Source organism: Balaenoptera borealis (assembly GCF_965194805.1).
Source record: "Balaenoptera borealis genome assembly, chromosome: 4".
NCBI lineage: Eukaryota > Metazoa > Chordata > Mammalia > Artiodactyla > Balaenopteridae > Balaenoptera > Balaenoptera borealis.
Window position 1 is genome coordinate 105,381,596 of NC_138861.1, and position 18,236 is coordinate 105,399,831.

General features: G+C 39.1%; 1 protein-coding gene across 22 annotated transcripts in view; it reads left to right on the forward strand.

Moving 5' to 3' along the window:
- Window positions 1-8,159: 8,159 nt before the first annotated feature.
- Window positions 8,160-18,236, forward strand: part of LCORL (ligand dependent nuclear receptor corepressor like) — a 185,035-nt gene continuing 174,958 nt past the window's right edge. For 15 of the 22 annotated variants that reach the window (XR_014244608.1, XR_014244609.1, XR_014244610.1 and 12 more), the window contains exon 1: window positions 8,160-14,431. Coding sequence is in view for 12 of the 22 variants with exons in the window: in XM_082391844.1 (XP_082247970.1) it covers window positions 14,272-14,431 (160 nt within the window). In the remaining 10 variants the exon portion in view is untranslated. The remainder of the gene's footprint in view (window positions 14,432-18,236) is intronic. The other 7 variants (XM_082391853.1, XM_082391855.1, XM_082391856.1 and 4 more) reach the window with 4 other exon arrangements.

Sequence of the window (18,236 nt, forward strand, 5' to 3'; positions counted from 1 at the left end):
AAATAGTGATATAACTATATTGAAAGGTAGGAAGAAGGGAAAATAGTTTTACAATGTCAAAAATTGAAGTCAAGAACTAGTGGTAAACACATACTATTTAGAGATATGGAGCTATTTCAGGGCTGCCATGTACAGTTGTGCAAGTTGTACAGGGTACAATTGAATATGGAGGTCCTGACTGACCACAAGAATAACTATTAACATAAACAGTTAAAAAGTTGAAAGTAGTTAGCTGTGGAGAACTGGACTGGAATTGAGGAAGGGCAGGGTGGACTCGTTTTTTTAATTAAAAACCACTCAGTACTAGTTTATTCTTAAATCACGTGTACGTATTAGTTTGATTCCAAAAAAATTTAGCTTCAATAAATAAATAAATAAACATTTCATTTCTTCTTTGCCTTCACCCTACCACTGCCCTGTTTCCAAACCTTATTAACTCTTGAATGGACTATGGTAAAGTCTTTTTAATGTTTGCCTTGCCTCTCTTACCCTCCAACCCATCCTGCAATGCCTCTAGAGGGTTCTGTCTCAAATAAAAACATCTCCTAAAAAAACTGATTCTAAATCAAGGAAATCAACTGTATGGGAGAAAAAAAATCTAGAAATGCTCTTTTCTGGCCATTATCATATAGGAATATAATATACTTCTATTGGATTGAACCATATGTAATTGCTTTTTTTTTATAGGTCAGACACACTCAAATATCAGTAATTTCATAGATTCAATACAATAGATCAGAGATTGAACTTGATATGATGCAAATGACTTTGTCTTCCATGAGTTCACAATCTAATACTTGTTAAAATGTGTCCCCACATAATCTACTTCTTACTGCAGCTTTTGTTCCAATTCATTAAGTGCTTGCTTAAATAAAGCACTTTTTAAATGATTTTTACAAAATAAATATGACCATGTTACTCCCCTGTTTAAAATGTCAGTGATCCTGCCATTCTCTGTGTGATGGTCCTTAACCTGGAGGATGTGATCTTCCGTGATCTGTCCCTTGCCTTCCTAGTCTTTTCTCTGATCACTCTATTATTGTCATTTTATGTCCTCTCAAAACGAACTGTTTCCCCTTTCATCATGCTGTAGCTGCCTTTAGGCTTATAATATCTTTTTGTCCAAGATTATTGGCTTTAGACAGAGCTCATTACAGGACTTGGTTTTCCTCTCTCCTTTTGTGAGCTCTGTTCCTTGGTGGTGGCTTCATTCTCAAACACCATGTACTTAGTTGCAAAATGGTTGTAGCACATTTAGTGGAAAAGAGCAAAGGTCTCTCCCAAAGTTCACTGTGTCTCATTGGCTCTGACTAGGTAATGTGTCTATCCTTGAGCCAATCACTATACAGGGGAATACAATGTGCTGATTGGCCAGTCCTGACTCACCTGCTCAAGTCTGCAGTCAGGAGTAGTGTCAATTCCATAAGATGCAGATAAACTGAGGATAGGAGAGGGAATGGTCTTCAGGGGAAAATTAAGATCTGATTTCTAAAAGGAAGGTCTACAAATAGTGTGCAACAAACACTATAGATATATGTCATGATCACAAGAGCAAATTCTGTGACTTATCCTTGAAGCCCAGAGCCTAGTGTTGCACTTGAAAAACATTAGATGCCCAGAATGTTTATTGAATTTTTATGTGTGGGGTATTGATTTCTGACTAAAAGATATATTTTATGATAAGGTATATATCTTAAGTGTTGATATTTTTAAATTAAATCACCCAGTGTATACAAATGCAAGTTGTTTAAGATATTTCTGTGAAAAAGGAACAGTATTTTATAACTGCATGTAAATTCTAATCATACTAAATTTGCAAAATAAAATTCTGTCACATTTTTTATATATACTACAGTTTTGTTTGAACTGAGAAAATCATGTAAAATCCATCCCAAAGTAGTTGACATTTTGGAGGGCTTTTTATTTTCTTTTCTTTTTTATCTTTCTCAGAGAGTGCTTGGAAACCGACACTTTAAAAGAAAATGCTACTTCGGCAATAAGTTTTACATAATCCTCAAGGTGCCAAAATAAACCCTTGGATCAAGGGATTCATAGTAGAAAAAAGAGCCTGCTTTTTAAACATACAAAAAAGCACATCTGAAGATTTATCCTCAAAAGTGAGTATGTGCAAATCAGACTTCTCTGAGGAATAAAGGTGTGCTAACAGACATTCTATCTTAGCAATTGAGATTCCCCCAACATGATGCAACTGTTTCATTAGCTGCATGTGGGTAATTTGATTCTTCTCACTCTTTCTGTTCCTTGTAGAACCTATCTGGGCAGCTATTTAATAGTACCAGGCCAAATTTCTTCTTCACTTCTTCCTGCCAAGTAGTACCGTAATTGTCATCAAGATGTGATCATCTGTTTCACATTGCTTTAACTCATGCTGAATGAAAGCACCAGGGTGATTTGCCATTTTATTTTAGTTCTCATTCCTGAAAAGTAGAAAATATGTGAACACTTCTTTTTATTCCCTTTTCAAAATCATAAGACTGTGACCTCATTAACATTGTCCAATTTGATGCATTGTACTATTTGATTGGAGGGAGAAAGATGATTAGAATGGAAAGAGATGGTTTTTAAGAGAGGCAGTTGGTTGGCGGAGGGAAAGAATAAAGACTTTACTTGATAGAATATAAAAGCTTTCACAGTTCAGAAATGCTTTGTCCAATATGGTAGCCTTCATCCACATGTGGCTAATCTGAATTGAAATGTGCTGCAAGTGTAAAATACACATAGAATTTCAAAGAGTACAGAAAAAAGAATGTAAAATATCTCATTAAAACTTTTATATTGATTATATGTTGAAGTGGTAATGTTTTAGATGTATTGGATTAAATAAAATATATTTTTTAAATGACTTTTACTTTTTAAATATGGCCACTAGAAAATTTTAAATTGTACACGTGGCTTACATCTATGTCTCACATTATGTTTCTATTGAACAGAGCTGGTCTACAATTTACATGCCAAGAAGTTAGAAAGGTCAGAGATGAGATGTAAAGAGATACAAAGTCATATTTAACAAGCAATCTCAAATGCTATTTTCTGTTTTGAAAGGCTTATTTGGAGGAATATTCATCTCTCTAATAGAAGTCAGGGTAAAGTAGGTGAATTTTTTTCAATAAAGTAGCTATTTGGTTTTGCCTGTCTGGATATCTACATTCCCTTTTTCTGGTAATAGTGACCTTTGAGGAACTCTCTCTCCCTGATTTTGAGTCCATGTGGTTTGGATGAGGCTGACCCATGGTTCTAGAGTTGGTCATGGGACCCAGGCCTAACTAATCAGAACATTCTATTCCCCTGGCCACAATAATTGGCTCAAGAAGTCGATAAAAGTTGGTCAACTTTAAATAGGCTGTGTATTTTGGAGTAACTAATAAAAAAGAGGTGTTGTTAATCTGGGGGATTAAGCTGTAACTACTAGTGGTTACCTTGGCCAAGCACATTGGGAGATATGACCTAAGAACAGAAACAACAAAGAAGAAAGCAATGGTAAAATACGGAGAGAAACAGTTTATTTTTGAGTACCTGGATTCATTCTGTGACTAAAGGTATCACCAGGAATTTTTCAGAATCTTAAAAAATAGCCTACTTTAATCAAACAAATTTAATTTGTTTTTCAAAACTAAGAAATCTGACTAAAGGGATTAACAAATGATTAAATAAACAATATGTAGTCACAAAATTCAATAAACATTCACAGAGGTTTGTCTATGTTCAAGGAACTGTTAGGTGGCGGAAGGCACAAAGTCATTATTATTTTATTATTATTATTATTACATTATTAATTCATCCATTCATTCATTCATCCATCCATCTTATCCATATCTTATCCATATCCACTTATCCATACAGTAAGCACTCACTGAGATCCTCTTCCATGCCAGGCACTATCATAGACACTGGAGAAGCAAAGATAAAAATTCAAAGTCACATACATTGAGGATCTTTCATTTTCTAAGTTACTTATGTGCCTAATACTAGTTCTTTTTGCTCTCCCCAACATCCTTCCAATTTTCATTTTTCCACAAGTCAAACCAGTTATACAATTTCTGCTCCACTTTGTCCCAGGAAATTCTTTCTTGGATTTCTCCATCATCCTACATCCAAAAACAAGTCCATCCTGCATTTGGACTTGCTTTTGGGGTCTTCTGCCAGCTCTCATTTATAACTGTCCTTCCTCACCTTAAGAATTCCTTTGACCTCTTTTTTATGTTGGATTCCCTGTTTCTGTGATTACTTATCTCCTTAATTATAAGAAATCATATCCCCCAGTAGCATCCTGAAAAGGAATACATGGGAAGTAAATGCTTTGAGAACTTGCAAGCCATAAATATCTACCCTATTCACATAACTGACTGATCGTTTGACAGATTTTAGAATTCTAGATTGGAGATAATTTTTAGTTACAATTTTGAAGATGTTGTCCATTGTCATTTGCTGAGAAGTGTGATACTATTCCAATTCCTTATTCATTGTACATGGTCTACATTTCCTCTCTCGAAGTTTTTAGAATTGTCTCATTATTCCGGAGATCATGAAATTTCATAATTATTTGTCTTGGAGTGAAGCCATTTAATCTAGAGGCTTATTTCCCTCAGTTCTGGGAACTTTTATTATTTCTTTGGTAATACCCTCCTCTCAGTTTGTCTGTAGGCTCTTTCTGGAACTCAGGTTGGTCAGATGTTGGACTTCCCAGACTGATCTTGAAATTTTCACATCTTCTACTGTCTGTCTCTACATCTTTTTGGTTTTTTGATGCTACCTTTAAGAAATTTTCCATCTTCACCTCTCAACACTCTATGGAATTTTGTCTTAATTTCATCTGAAATATTTTTAATTTACAAGAGCTCTTTCTTGATTCCTTGTTGTTCTCTGTTCCCAGAGCATCTTGTTTCAAAGTAATTCTTGTTTTAATAATGCAATATCTTCTTATCTCTTTGAGGATGCTAATTATAATTACTTGGAAGCTTTCTTATATTCCCTGCATTGTCTCTGTTTTATTTTGAATTCCTTTTATCTGCTTATTTTGGTCTCTGTCTTTTGGATTTTCACCTCAAATGTCTAAGGACTCTTAGCTGCCAATGCACATTTATGAGTGAAACCCTTAAACATTTTTTGGATGCTCTGTGTAAATGGGTGAGCCTTATGACTGATGGGCTTTACTGAAGTGTGATCAAGCAGAAGGCAAGCTTTTCATTACGAAGATATTCAAACGTCAGCATCTATAAGTCTTTTCTGTGAGACTTTTGAGTTTCTCTTGAGAAAGAGCTCCAATTTCCTGCTAAAAGGTGTAACTCTGGTTATGGGTATTCTAGGAGCAAGTTGGGGGGAAACTTAGCAAACTTTTACTTAATAATCTGTGTTCAGTCTGCAACTTTAACCCCTCCCTCTACTAAACTTGGCGACCTCACATCCATAATCTCTCTGGTCCGATTTCTCCAAAGAGTGAATGTCCAATCTCTTCTAGGAGTTGGGATAAAAAGGCCTGGCTGCACATACATGGTCAAGAAGGAGTCTAGAGGAGGAGGTGATTCTCAGCACTCCTTACACACTCTTTCAACCAATTCCCAGGCTTTTTAGCCACCTTCTCACTTCTACCTTCTGTCTTGCGATTCTCCTATTGCCTGAGAACAATGGAGAAACAGAGACTAGGGGAGACCAATGGTATTCAAAAGAGTTTCTGAGTTTTATATTTAGATTTCTTTTTCTTTCAAGTTTCTGGTTTAGAGCTTAATAACTTTAGTGTATATTAACAAGATCAGGTGATTTTACCTATTAAATTTGAAAGTCTACAATAGAATCATATTAGACTATTTTTTACCTTCTACTGTTGCATAAGTGATTATGAATTATAACTTAAATCTTAGTATAATTTAAATCATCAAATGTATAATTTTGACATATTGACTACTAAGTTAAAAGGTACTAAAGTTTTATCAACTTCATATTTTAATTCATATCTCTTCTTTATAAGGGTAAATCACAGTATAATTTAATTGCTTCTTTCTTTTCTATCTTTATTTCACATCTATTCTCTAGGCGGATATTAATATGCACTACTACCATATTTCACTGGTTAAATAAACCTTCTTTATGGTAATATTTTAAGATAAACTTCTTCAGTCCACTGGATTTTACTTCAGAGCTTTATTGCTGGGCCTGTTTACCATGAAATATTAGTATTTTGTACTATTTTTATATCAAAATACATAAATATTTTCTATATTTGAAACTGAGGACTCAATCCTAGCTATTGTCAACAGCATGGAAAAGATTTTTCAAATTCACAAATTGTTCGTATTTCTGCTCCCTAAGACATTTTAGTAGGTAAAGTGATTTGCTTTATTCATGCAAGACATTGTGGTTTATTTTGTATGAGGAATTTCAACACACTGAAAGGCCAAATGATTATTTCTGGGTTTGAAATATAACCTCTGTAAAATGCAAACATGCCACCTCCTTTTGTCACTGTCTTGACATCAGGGGTGAAAAATAAGTTTGGATTTATGTGTAGGTCTTGAGAATGTTGGTGGGGGTGAAAGAAGTCCTATATCTTTCATGCTTTCTTTTAAAAATCCCAATTTGTTACCCTTTTATTTCAACTTAACAAAAGCCTCTTTGGTATCAACAAAGTGTAGAATACAGGTATAAAGAAATGATGAATACCCAGGCCTTGACTTCACAATCAACAAGGTGATAGAGTGGAATAAAAAGATACATCCACAAATAACTATAATATATGGAAGAATATGATAAAAACCCTTGAGAAAAAGTATAAAAAACATGCTTTAAGAGCATAGAAAGGAGTATTAGACGAGCTCCATGACAGTAGACAGCATGGAAATATGAGAAAGTGGGCGGCAAAAACCCCGGTTTGGCTGAATGATATATTAAATACTGGGGGACCATACTTTTGTGTTTGTGTCACTATCTTCACTCAAATAATGAGGAGCCCCTCATGAAAATCATATAAAGTCCAGGTTCCTCAATTTCTGACTTTTAACAAGGCAACATTATTAACTTCTTTTCTGCTTCCCAGTGTAAAGCAGTCATAAAATTTGGAAAGACAGATTGAAATTCCAGTTCTATCACTAACTAGCTGAGTGAAGTTGGACAAGTTAACTTCTCTGGTCCAATTCATAATTCCTTCTCTGTGATATGTGGATATTAATAACAGTACTTATTGCATAGAGTTATGGGAAAGGTTAAATGAATTAATAACATATGTACCTGCTCAACAAATCATGGCTATTATTATAGCAAAAAAAATTCAATATTAGGAATCAGGAAATCTGATCTTTAGTTTGGGTACTACTGCTTGTAAGCTGTGTAACCTACATAAATTGCTTATTCTGTCTGGGCCTCAGTATCCCTATCTGAAAAAGTAGGGGATTGACCTAGACAACACGTACTCTTCCTAAACTGTAATAGACTGGGTGCTGTAGATGACATTTTTATTTGACTTTGATACTGAACTATGCAATTGGATTAAATTGGATCAAATTGCCATCATTAAGCATATAATACATTGAAATTTTGTTAAAAGGCTGAAAATGAAAGTGATAATAATGAGTTAGGCTGCAGAAGTAATTTCAAGTGCACACAAAAAGAGTAGTGATAGATCAGATCCTATTAACATCTGCCTGGATGTAAGAGAAAATAGATGGTAAATTTATTCAATTCAGATGCCAAGCTCAAAGGTGTATGATTTTGTAAGAAAAAAAGAAAAGAAAACATGCTCACCCTAATTTCAGTATTGGTTATCCTGACAGTTTAGGGCCTGAGTCTTCCTAATACAGGGAAAATTGTATCCAACTATAAGATATTTAATATGAAGAGGTTACAGGGTGTAATAGTAATATTTTTAAAATGTATTTAAAAATATCCAATGGTTGAACTAAACAAAGAACATGGAGAACAAAAATCTGAGATACGCCCCTGAGATGAGTGACCATATTGAATCAACTATCATGTCCATTTTTATGTACACTAAGGACAGCCTGGGAATAGGAAATAGACATTACAGTAGAAGAAATGAAGTGCATCATCATTATATTTCTGCTTCTTCAATTTTTATTCCCTCCTTTGAAATCTTATCATTGTTCCCTATAAAATGTACAAAAAAGATGTTGATAATATTTGGAAATGTATCTATTATGACATAGTATGAGTGTGTTTCATGTTTCGTAATTGCAATCATTGTTGCTTTTGTTGTGGTCATCCATGTACAATGCTTGGTGTCAGTCGATTTATCTCTTGTAAAAATAAAATACAGTGTGTGTGTGTGAAAAAAAAAAAAATTTGGAAATGTATCAAGAAGACAAAATCGCTCATCTATTTAACTAATTATTTAACTAGAGTATTGAAATTAAATGCATCAGCATGTATATCTGAGGTAACGGTGTCCTTAGAGTCCAAACTCCCACAAGAAAAAACAGTACTGAAAAATCTTTGGCTCATAAACATGGATGAATCTAACATGCTTGCATAAAATTTAGCATAATATGATTATGTGGCTGATTAGAAATTTTCTGGAAGGGGCTATGTTCCATGTCCTAATAATTGGTTGATCAAGTTTGTCTTGATTTTTATATCTCTGATCAGTGCAGTGCATTATAGATCAGAACTAAAGGAAATATAGTAAAGTGTGATATTTTTAAAGCAGCTAATAAAGTTTACTCAAAAAATGGCTTCTCAGAAATATGATTTATAGTTAATTAAGGCATCTAATGGCTATGCCTTATACTTCCAAATATCTAATTCATACAAAAATGTTTATATTTTATTAAATTATAAAATGTATATTATTTTTATGTTACATGTTGATAATTCATAATTGAATAGGTATTTTACAATCTTATTAGTATACTGGGTTGTTTATTTTTGTTGCAAAGTAAAAGAATAGCTTTCATTTTTGGTTAGTATCTCAAAAAACATCTCTTGTCATGTACTTCTGTGATTTTATATTTCTTTACTATGGAAACATGTGTATTTCAAACTACTCCAATTTATTTGTATGTTTATATCATATTCTCCTAAAATGTACCCCAGATTGGGAATTGACTGCCAAATGATCCCATAAATCAAGAAATGTAATTTTCCCAGCCGCTTATATGTATACTTGATACTCTATAGAGGTGCTTATAAGCTTTAGTGGATAATAGTGAACTTGGATGGATATTTATGGTGGTTTGATTGAAGTAATGACCCTAATTTGGTGATACCTTTCTGTATCCATGCCGTTAGTTAGTATTCTCCCTCTCAGATTTTGGGCTTGATCTTATGATTGGCTTTGTTTAATGGGAGAGTAGCAAGCAAGGAAATGCAAGCAAAGACTTGAAAAGCACTTACACATTAGTGCTTACCCTCTTTATATGCTTTATATGCTGTCACTAAATAAATAAGCTCTAGCTAGTCACTGGATAATGAGATGCATGGCTCAGTCATTCCTTTTACCTAGCAAACAGGGAGCCAAACTCCAGACCAGAGTGAGGCCATCCTAGATCAAGCAGCTTCCAGCATTAGAAATCCCAGTCAAAACCAGCAGAGCCTCACCAACTGAGCAGAACTGCCCATTTGACCCATAGACTTTTGAGTGATAACAAATGGTTGTTCTTTTAAGCTACTAAGTTATAGACTGGCGTTTTACACAGCAATAAACCAATGATACAATACGTATTGGAAATAGACAACAGAACAAAAACATCTTTCCGAGGAACATTAACATTTTCATATCATATATCTGTTGTTATGTTAAAACTCCTTTGTGAGTAACTAGATTTTCAGCGTAGGAGACAATCTTGGATATGACCCCCTCTCTATCCTTGTCTTTATAGATATCCCTAACATTTGTCAAATCAATCAATAAACATTAGGCATCAACTAAGTGCCTGGAACAGCGCTAGATGCTGAAAATACAAAGGTGAATCAGCCAGACTTCTATCATTATGTTCACTGAGCTCACACGAACATCGAGTTTTTGGATTATTACAACATACTCTGTGATACTTGCCATGGAAAAGTCTTTGCTCTTCAAAGTCAAGCTGAATTCCAAAGTTAACTCTATTTGTGTATTTCATTGTATCTGGCCATGATCTTCCCCTTCTCCCAGAAATTCTATAGATACGATATTCATTAGTTCTGTTCGTTAATACTTCTATTTCCCCTGCTTTGTGGGAACATGGTAGCATTGCACTTTCCTCATGCAGTAGATTGAAAAGTGGGCACAAATTATTTCTTTCCCTCTTTCCATACCCCTTTGTAATGTGTCTTGCAGCTCTTCCTGTTAAGAGGTAGGATCTATTTCCCCATATTGTCACTGGGCTTGGCCATATGATTTGCTTTAGCCAATGGGCCTGGAGCAAATGTAACCCAAGCCAAAACTTAAAAAATGCTTTCATTGCCGCTCTATTTACAATAGCCAGGACATGGAAGCAACTTAAGTGTCCATCAACAGATGAATGGATAAAGAAGATGTGGCTCATATATACAATGGAATGTTACTCAGCCATAAAAAGAAACGAAATTGAGTTATTTGTAGCGAGGTGGCTGGACCTAGAGACTGTCATACAGAGCGAAGTAAGTCAGAAAGAGAAAAACAAATACCGTATGCCAACACATATATATGGAATCTAAAAAAAAAAAAAAAGGTTCTGAAGAACCTAGAGGCAGGACAGGAATAAAGACGCAGACATAGAGAATGGACTTGAGGACACAGGGAGGGGGAAGAGTAAGCTGGGACGAAGTGAGAGAGTGGCATGGACATATATACACTACCAAATGTAAAATAGCTAGCTAGTGGGAAGCAGCCCCATAGCACAGGGAGATCAGCTCGGTGCTTTGTGTCCACCTAGAGGGGTGGGATAGGGAGGGTGGGAGGGAGGGAGACCCAAGAGGGAGGAGATATGGGGATATATGTATATGTATAGTTGATTCACTTTGTTATACAGCAGAAACTAACACACCATTGTAAAGCAATTATACTTCAATAAAGATGTTAAAAAATAAAAAGCGCTTGTGCATTGGGGCTTGCTCTTTTTGAACCCTGTGACTGCCACCATGTGAACAAGCCAAGGCTAGCCTCCTGATGATGAGGGACACCTGGATTGATTGTTCTGTTGTCCCAGCTGACGGCTCACCCTCAGAAACAGAGCTGCCTTGTTGACAGGCAGCTATTCACAAACACCTGAGTGAGCCCAGGCCAGGCCAGAAGAACTGTCTGGCTGAGCCTAACACAAATTGCTATTCCATAGAATCATGAACTAAATAAATAGTTGATGTTATAAGCTTTTAAGTTCTGAGGTGGTTTGTTATGTCCTCAAAGCTATCTGATATATCACTCCTTTGAAGTTAGGCATAGCCATATGATTTCCTTCACCCAGTGAAATATTTCACTTCTGGCAGGTCTTTAAGAGCTGGACTGTGCTTTGGCATCTTCTTTCTCTTGTCATGCTGACTGCAGAACTTTCAGATGGTGGGGCCCCATAAACGTGGGTCCCTGAGTGGACATAGAACAGTTCTTCCTCTCCTCCCCACTACTGAGTTTTGGAGAACATATAGTTTAAGTAAGAAATAAATCTTTGTATTAAACCTCTGAGATTTGGGGTTTCTGTTACTGGAGCATAACCGAGCCCATTCTGACTAACATAGAATTTGGGACCCAGAAGGAAGTACAGTTATGATAGAAAATCTAAAATATTTAGCTATGACTTAGAAGCTCAGTGGGTGGTGGCGAGGAAAGTGATGTTAGAGGCTGGAAAGTGGGCAATCCACGCTAGCTGCGGTAAAATATTTGCTAAAGCTATTCACACATGCCTCCCATTCTTCCCCTTTCTAAACAGAAATGTTTACCACGGTTGTTCTGTTCCTGTCCCACCAGTGTTTGTTTGTTGAGTGCACGTGTCTGTGTGTGTGTGTGTGTGTGTGTGTGTGTAACCAGGGAGGATAGATATTTTGTCTTTTCAGATCTTTATAACAACAGAAGTTTTTCTCCTGTTCTAATACAGGGACTATCAAGCATCACCCAGAGATGCTGGACTTTGAGATTAATGCCATTACTAAATAGAACTTTTGGATTGTTTCACTTGTGATAGGAATGAATGTATATTGTAGTGTAAGGAGAGTGATATGTATATTGGTGACTAGAAGGATGGATTGTAGTAATCACTGGTGCTGTTCACCAGTAAATTTTTCTTCTGGGCAAATGGTAGGATTACACTTTCCTGCTCCCTTGAAGATAGCATGCCCATATGATTTGCTTTTGTCAATGAAATGTGAGTGAAATTGACTTGTATCACTTTCAGAAAGAACCTGTTTTGCCATTCATCTTCCTTTTGCCTATCATGTAAGTGAGGAAGTTCCAGAGATTGGTTGGAGCCTCCCTAAGCCATTTGGTTGCTTGGTGAGAATCTCATAGAGTGATGCTCTCCCCAGCCTCTCCCTTCCTTCTACCAGAGATGAACATACAGATGAGCAGGAAATAACTTTTTTTGTTGTTTTTAAGCCACTAAAACTCTTGGATGCTTTGTTACTGCACCATAACCTAGCCCATCCTAACCAATGTAGAGTACTGAGATAGAAAAGCTACAGAGGCTGATCATCTTAGCAATTACAACACCAGCAGAATCCACAACTGAAACCATCCACTGATAACTCCAAAAGCACCTTCACTAGTGATTTCACTTGCTTCTCCAACTGTGTCCATTCTAAAAAAGATGATTATGAGATTTCAAACCTCATTTTTTTTTAATTTTTGAAAATTTAAAACCACGTATTCAGTATTGAGGAGGTAACGATGAGCAAGGACTACTTTTTCCTAGGAAGTAAAAAAAAAAAAAAAGGGGGGGGTGGAGGTGGATAAGGAAGGATAAGCCACAAAACAGGGAGGATGGAACTGAATTCAGAATTCACAGAAGTTTCCAAGAAGAATTAAAACATATTTCCCACAGACTTGTGCATAAATTCCCAGTAATCCACAGTACTTCTCGGCAAACTGTGTGTCATAGCTTCGGTTCGGCCCCCTGCACGTATACAGAAATGCATGCACAATCACTGTGGTGCAAAAGTTAAAAATGTCATTGGAGTTTATATCTAATCAAAAGCTTTCTCTCTCTCTGAAGAAATATTTTCTCTAGCTCAGCGCAGAATTCATTCCACAACATTTAAGTGCTAAATCCCGTGCCGAGCACTGTACTAGGGTTAGGCAAGTGAAAGACGACACGGCACACAAGACTCAATGGGTCGCTGTCCTCCAGGAGTTTACTTTTTGCGGAGCATAAAAGTGTCCCCTTTTGGAGTTTTCACCCAGCCACATCCAAGCCCCCCGTAAACGATTTCCGGTGAAAAGCCCCGCAAATTTTCCCTAATCTTTACAAATATTCTCGCTTTCCGAGATGTCATCGCCCTGGAAACTGAAGTTACTGTGGGTTCTCTCTCTGGACATTTGGCAGTTATTTCGGATGCAGCCGAATGACCGGCTTGTTCCTTCCCAGCAGCGACGAGATCACAGTGACCCCCAAAAGTTTCCAACACTTAAAGCACAAAGCGCAGCCCGAACCTTCAAGATACCGACAACTCTAGCGGCTTCCACCGCCTTTCCATCGTGGATCCTAAGGAAGTTAAGGTGGCTGGGTCAGACCCCACAACGCGCGCAGCGCACTGTCCTGAGCGCTAAACCCACAAGCGGCACAGAGCTGAGAAGCCGAAGGCCAGGCTGCAAGCCCAAGTGTGCAAAGGGTACGGAAACGTGCCCATCCCTGGTGGACTACAAGAACCGGCATGCACCGCGCCGCGGCGGCAAGCTCCGCTTCGGGACCCCAGCGCAAGGAGACCTGGGAAGTGAAGTCTCCGGGAGTCCGGACTCGCGTCGCGAAGACAGAAAGGAAGCGTTGCTAGTCCGCTCCATTAGCACGCCGGTTCCTGGCGGGGCTCCGAGCCTCTGGCTCCTGCTCAGGGTTTTCGCGGGCGGCGGGAGCGGTATGGCTCGCTTGAGTAAACTCCGGGGGGAGGGGAGAGAGGGGAGTAGATGGGGAGGCGGGGTCAGCGGAAGCGGCAGGTTGCTTCCTTCTCCTCACGCTCCCTCCCCGCCTCTCCCAGAGGGAGCGGTGGGAGGGGGAGGGAAGGGCAGAGGGAAGGTAGTGTGACACGTGTCAATCAACCCCCCTCCGGGGGGCGCGCGCTCCGGGGCTCGCGCCGAGGGCTCGCGCCCCTGCCTCGTGCCTGCGCCGCTCGTATGTAAATGAGGGCGCGTGACGCGGGACGCAGATGGACAAGGGAAGAGAGAGAATGGCCGCTGCCGCCGCCGCTGCTGCCGCCGCCGCCGCCGCCGCCGCCGCTCAGTGCCGGAGCCCTCGGTGCGCGGCGGAGAGGAGAGGATTCCGGCGGGAACTCGACTCTTGGCGCCACCGCCTCATGCACTGTGTAGGTAAGAGAGACACGGGCCGGGGCCCCGGCTCCGCGCGGCGACGGCTGCCGCAGCCTGAGGAGTTTGTGGCAGAGGGGTTTAGTTGAATCTCCCGTTCGGGTCAGTTCACTGGGGGAGCGAGATGGGAGCGGCGGCGGCGCGGCGGATCCGGCGATCGCCTTTTGTCTGGGGGCTCCTCGCCCGGCGCGGTCCGCGCTCCTTTCCCCTCCTCAGCTCTTTGGCTCCCCGGGAACTGTTAGTTCGGACCCGCTCGCCGAGCCCCCGAGGAAACGGCTCGCTTGCGCTCTCCCCGAAACTCCTCGGCGCCCCTGGCCGCTTGCCGTCCACCCTGTCAAGAGGGAGGAAGCGGGCCGGTGGGTCGGCGCCCGGCCGGAGAGGAGCCGGCGGGCAGAGCCGGCGGGAGGAAGGCGGGCTGGTCCGCGCCCCGGCCGGGCGCACACACACCCCCTTCTGCCGCCGGGGTCCGGGCGGGCCGACGCGACCGGGTTCCCGGGGACGGGGATCTGAACGACCCCCGGGAGCTCGCGGGGCGGGGGCTGCGGGTGAGCCGGCTGGGGGCGAGGGGCGGCGGGGGCGTCGCCCGAGGGGCGGGGGCGCCCAACTCTGCCCTCTCGCGCTCGGCGGCGGCGGCGCCGTGTGTACTCCTTTAAGAAGGAGCCGCTCGAGCGCTGACGGTTGGGATTTGAAGTTCTTCCTCCCTCTTTGGAAGTCTGGACGGAGGGGGGGGGGTGTTGCCATGGCGACGGCAACCCCCCCGTTCTCCTCGCGGACGCCCCGAAGACTCGGGTCCTCTTTTACTATCATGTGATGGACCTTTCCTTGCACAGACACGCACATCGCCCTCCCCAACTCCCATCCCCGTTCTGCAATTCCGTCTTCCCTTTTGGTTGGGTCGGAATCTTTCTGCTTCAAACTTCTGGGCTCCGGGCTGTCATTCTGCGGGTTGCTCGGGGGTGGCGGGAGGTGGTGGGACCTCCCCACCTTGCCGCCGTCGCTATTTTGTCTGAGTAAGACGTGTGCGTGGAGCTGTTATCCAGCAGGTTGGATAACACCGAGTGGGCACCGAGGGGATAACGCGGATTATGGGATGGGGTGTGTTGTGTTTGTTTTGGAAGGGGTTGATGGGTGGGAGAGTAGGAGAAGAGGTAGAGGGAAGGTTGCATTGTCTAAGGAGTGGATAGTGGCAGCAGCTTGCTCGACTGACAGTTAAATCTTGGCATTTGGAGTTGAGGAGTAACCTTAGTGCCCTAAGAAAACAACTCTCTTACCCTGTTTCCATCTGTTCTTGCGCCACCTCGCGCCCCTTTTCCCCAAGCCCCCTCAGATTTGTTTGGTTAGCGCCTGAAGATCTTTCTTGTTTTTCACTAGTGAAAAGGAGATCGTGGTAGGATAAACTAGTACAACTTCAAATCAGAAATGTGCACTGCAGAATACGGTGGATATAGGAAAACGTACGAGAAGGAAGTTTGCTCTGAGTAGGGGCATTTAAGTTATGTTCAAGCAATTCACTGTTTTACCCTTTAAAATATGTTTTGTTCTTCTCTAAGGAAACGTTCTAGGAAATAGCTTTAGTCAGGTATTCATAAGTGATTTTATCTCTTTTTAAAAAGTGTAAAAAAATCCTCACGGTATTCTTATATAAAAATTTTAAGCCAAGGGTTGCTGGTGCTTCCCGAATACAAAATGGACCCTGTTTTTATAGTTGCTTATGTAAAGATCTCTTCCACTGACAACCTGTTTGAAAATAGTTGAGTTCGTTCAGTTAGAATCAGGCAGGATGATAGCATTGTAACGCTGGCTCGAGATACTATTGTGTTAAGTTTTGCCGAGGCACAGTTATTTGACGGTGTCTTTGGACAATTTTTATATTTTAGAATACTTTGGTTTTTCTTTTTTCTCATCTTGCTTGTTTAGATGCATTAAGTATGGCTTTGTCTCACAAAAATATATGTGCTTTTGAAAAATAGTCGAATTTTAATTAAACACAAAATTAATTGGATTTGATGGAAAAAAGGGAAATAGGATGTCTTTCTGTCTTACCTACTTGGATACTCAAGTAGGATTGGAAGACATTGAAAATTGTGTTAATACTGTGTGTCTAATATGCAGTCTCTATATTACATTTTTAATGTAGTATACACTTGTATGGTATTTGAAAGAAAATTTTTTCCTGAGCTCTAACTATATTTGAGAATTGTTTCCCACAGTCCCAGTCCTAGTCAGGAGACCTAGGAAGATCCATCTCATAGTTTGTTTTTATCATGGTTGTTTTTTAAATAAACAATAAAACTCTCTTAAACAGGATATACACTGGTTGACTGGGTTTTTTTTCAGTAGTCTATATGTGAAGCACCTACTCACAGTATGAATTGGGATTAAATGTATTTTGTGTAACTATTTAAAGTTACCTTTTGCTATTACTTTGTAAATATATTTGAAAAAAGCTGTATTCTTTTTACTTTGCATGTGTGTATGTGTGTGAATATATATATGTACTTCTGTATTGAATATTCATTGCTCTTATTGGATGAAATTATTTTTATAAAATATTCTTTCTGCCTTTGGGGAAGAAAATGATCCACAAGTCTTATTTTTAAATGAAATATGGAAATTGTAAGCAGTGTCTCAGGGCCTTACAGCAAATTAGTATTGAGCCAGTAGTGAAGTTTTAAAATCTCAGTTCTTAGCCTAAATCTTTAAAGTAGTCTCATTCATTTTTTAAATAACATATATAAATATTCTAATTTTATGAGCAAAAAGTTCATTTTCCTTGCCATGACTGCTTGTAGTTAGCTAAGATGTTTAACTCTTGATATGGAAAATGATATTTACCTTTCTCTATTTGTGGAACTCATCTCTTTAGGTTAGGTTTATGGCTACTCTGTGATTTAATCCTGGTTTTTCTTTTTTATAATTGAAGAATTGTCCTGTAAGCTGTATGTCCCAATTAATAGGTTTATTTACAATGTGGTGCTTTTTACAATTTGATTTTTCTCTGTAGTCATCCTGTACTATGCTATACTTTTGAATATGTTCATCTAACAAATGTTTGAGTGCTTATTGGTTATAATAAATAGTATCCTAGTACTCAGCATGTTGAGTGATAACAGATATAGTCCTGGATCTTATGGAATTATATATGGAATATATAATTAGTATCTGATAAATCATAAAATTTAAAGCAAACTCAAGTCCAGGATAAAAGAAATGCATTAGTATATTTTTAAACATTATCAGGACTTGTGTAGTCTATTAGGATATTTGATCTGGGAAATAAGTTGTCTGTTTTGTTTTAACTTTTAATTTTGATATAATTTCGAACTTAAAAGAAAAGTTGGAAAAATAGTACAAGGAACTCCTCTATACCCTTACCCACATTCACCAATTGTATTACATTTTGCAGTATTTGCTTTATCATTCTTGCCTTATATCTATATCTTTTTTTTTTTTTCTGAACCATTTGAGGGTAATTTGGAGACATGATGCCTCTTTACCCCTAAATTCTTCAGTTATATTTCCTAAAGCCAAGGACATTGGCTTACCTAACCACAGTATAGTTATTAAAACCAGGAAATATAACATTGACATACTATTAATGATACTGTTATTGAATTCATAATCCATATTCAGATTTTATCCATTTTACTTTATAAGCTTTTCCCCCCAGCTAGGATCATACATTGCATTTGGTTGTCATATCTCTTTTTAGTCTCTTTAAATCTGGAACACTTCCTCAGCCTTTCTTGTATTTCTTGACCTTGACATTTTTGAAAAGTACAGGAGAGTTATTTTGTAGAATGTCCCT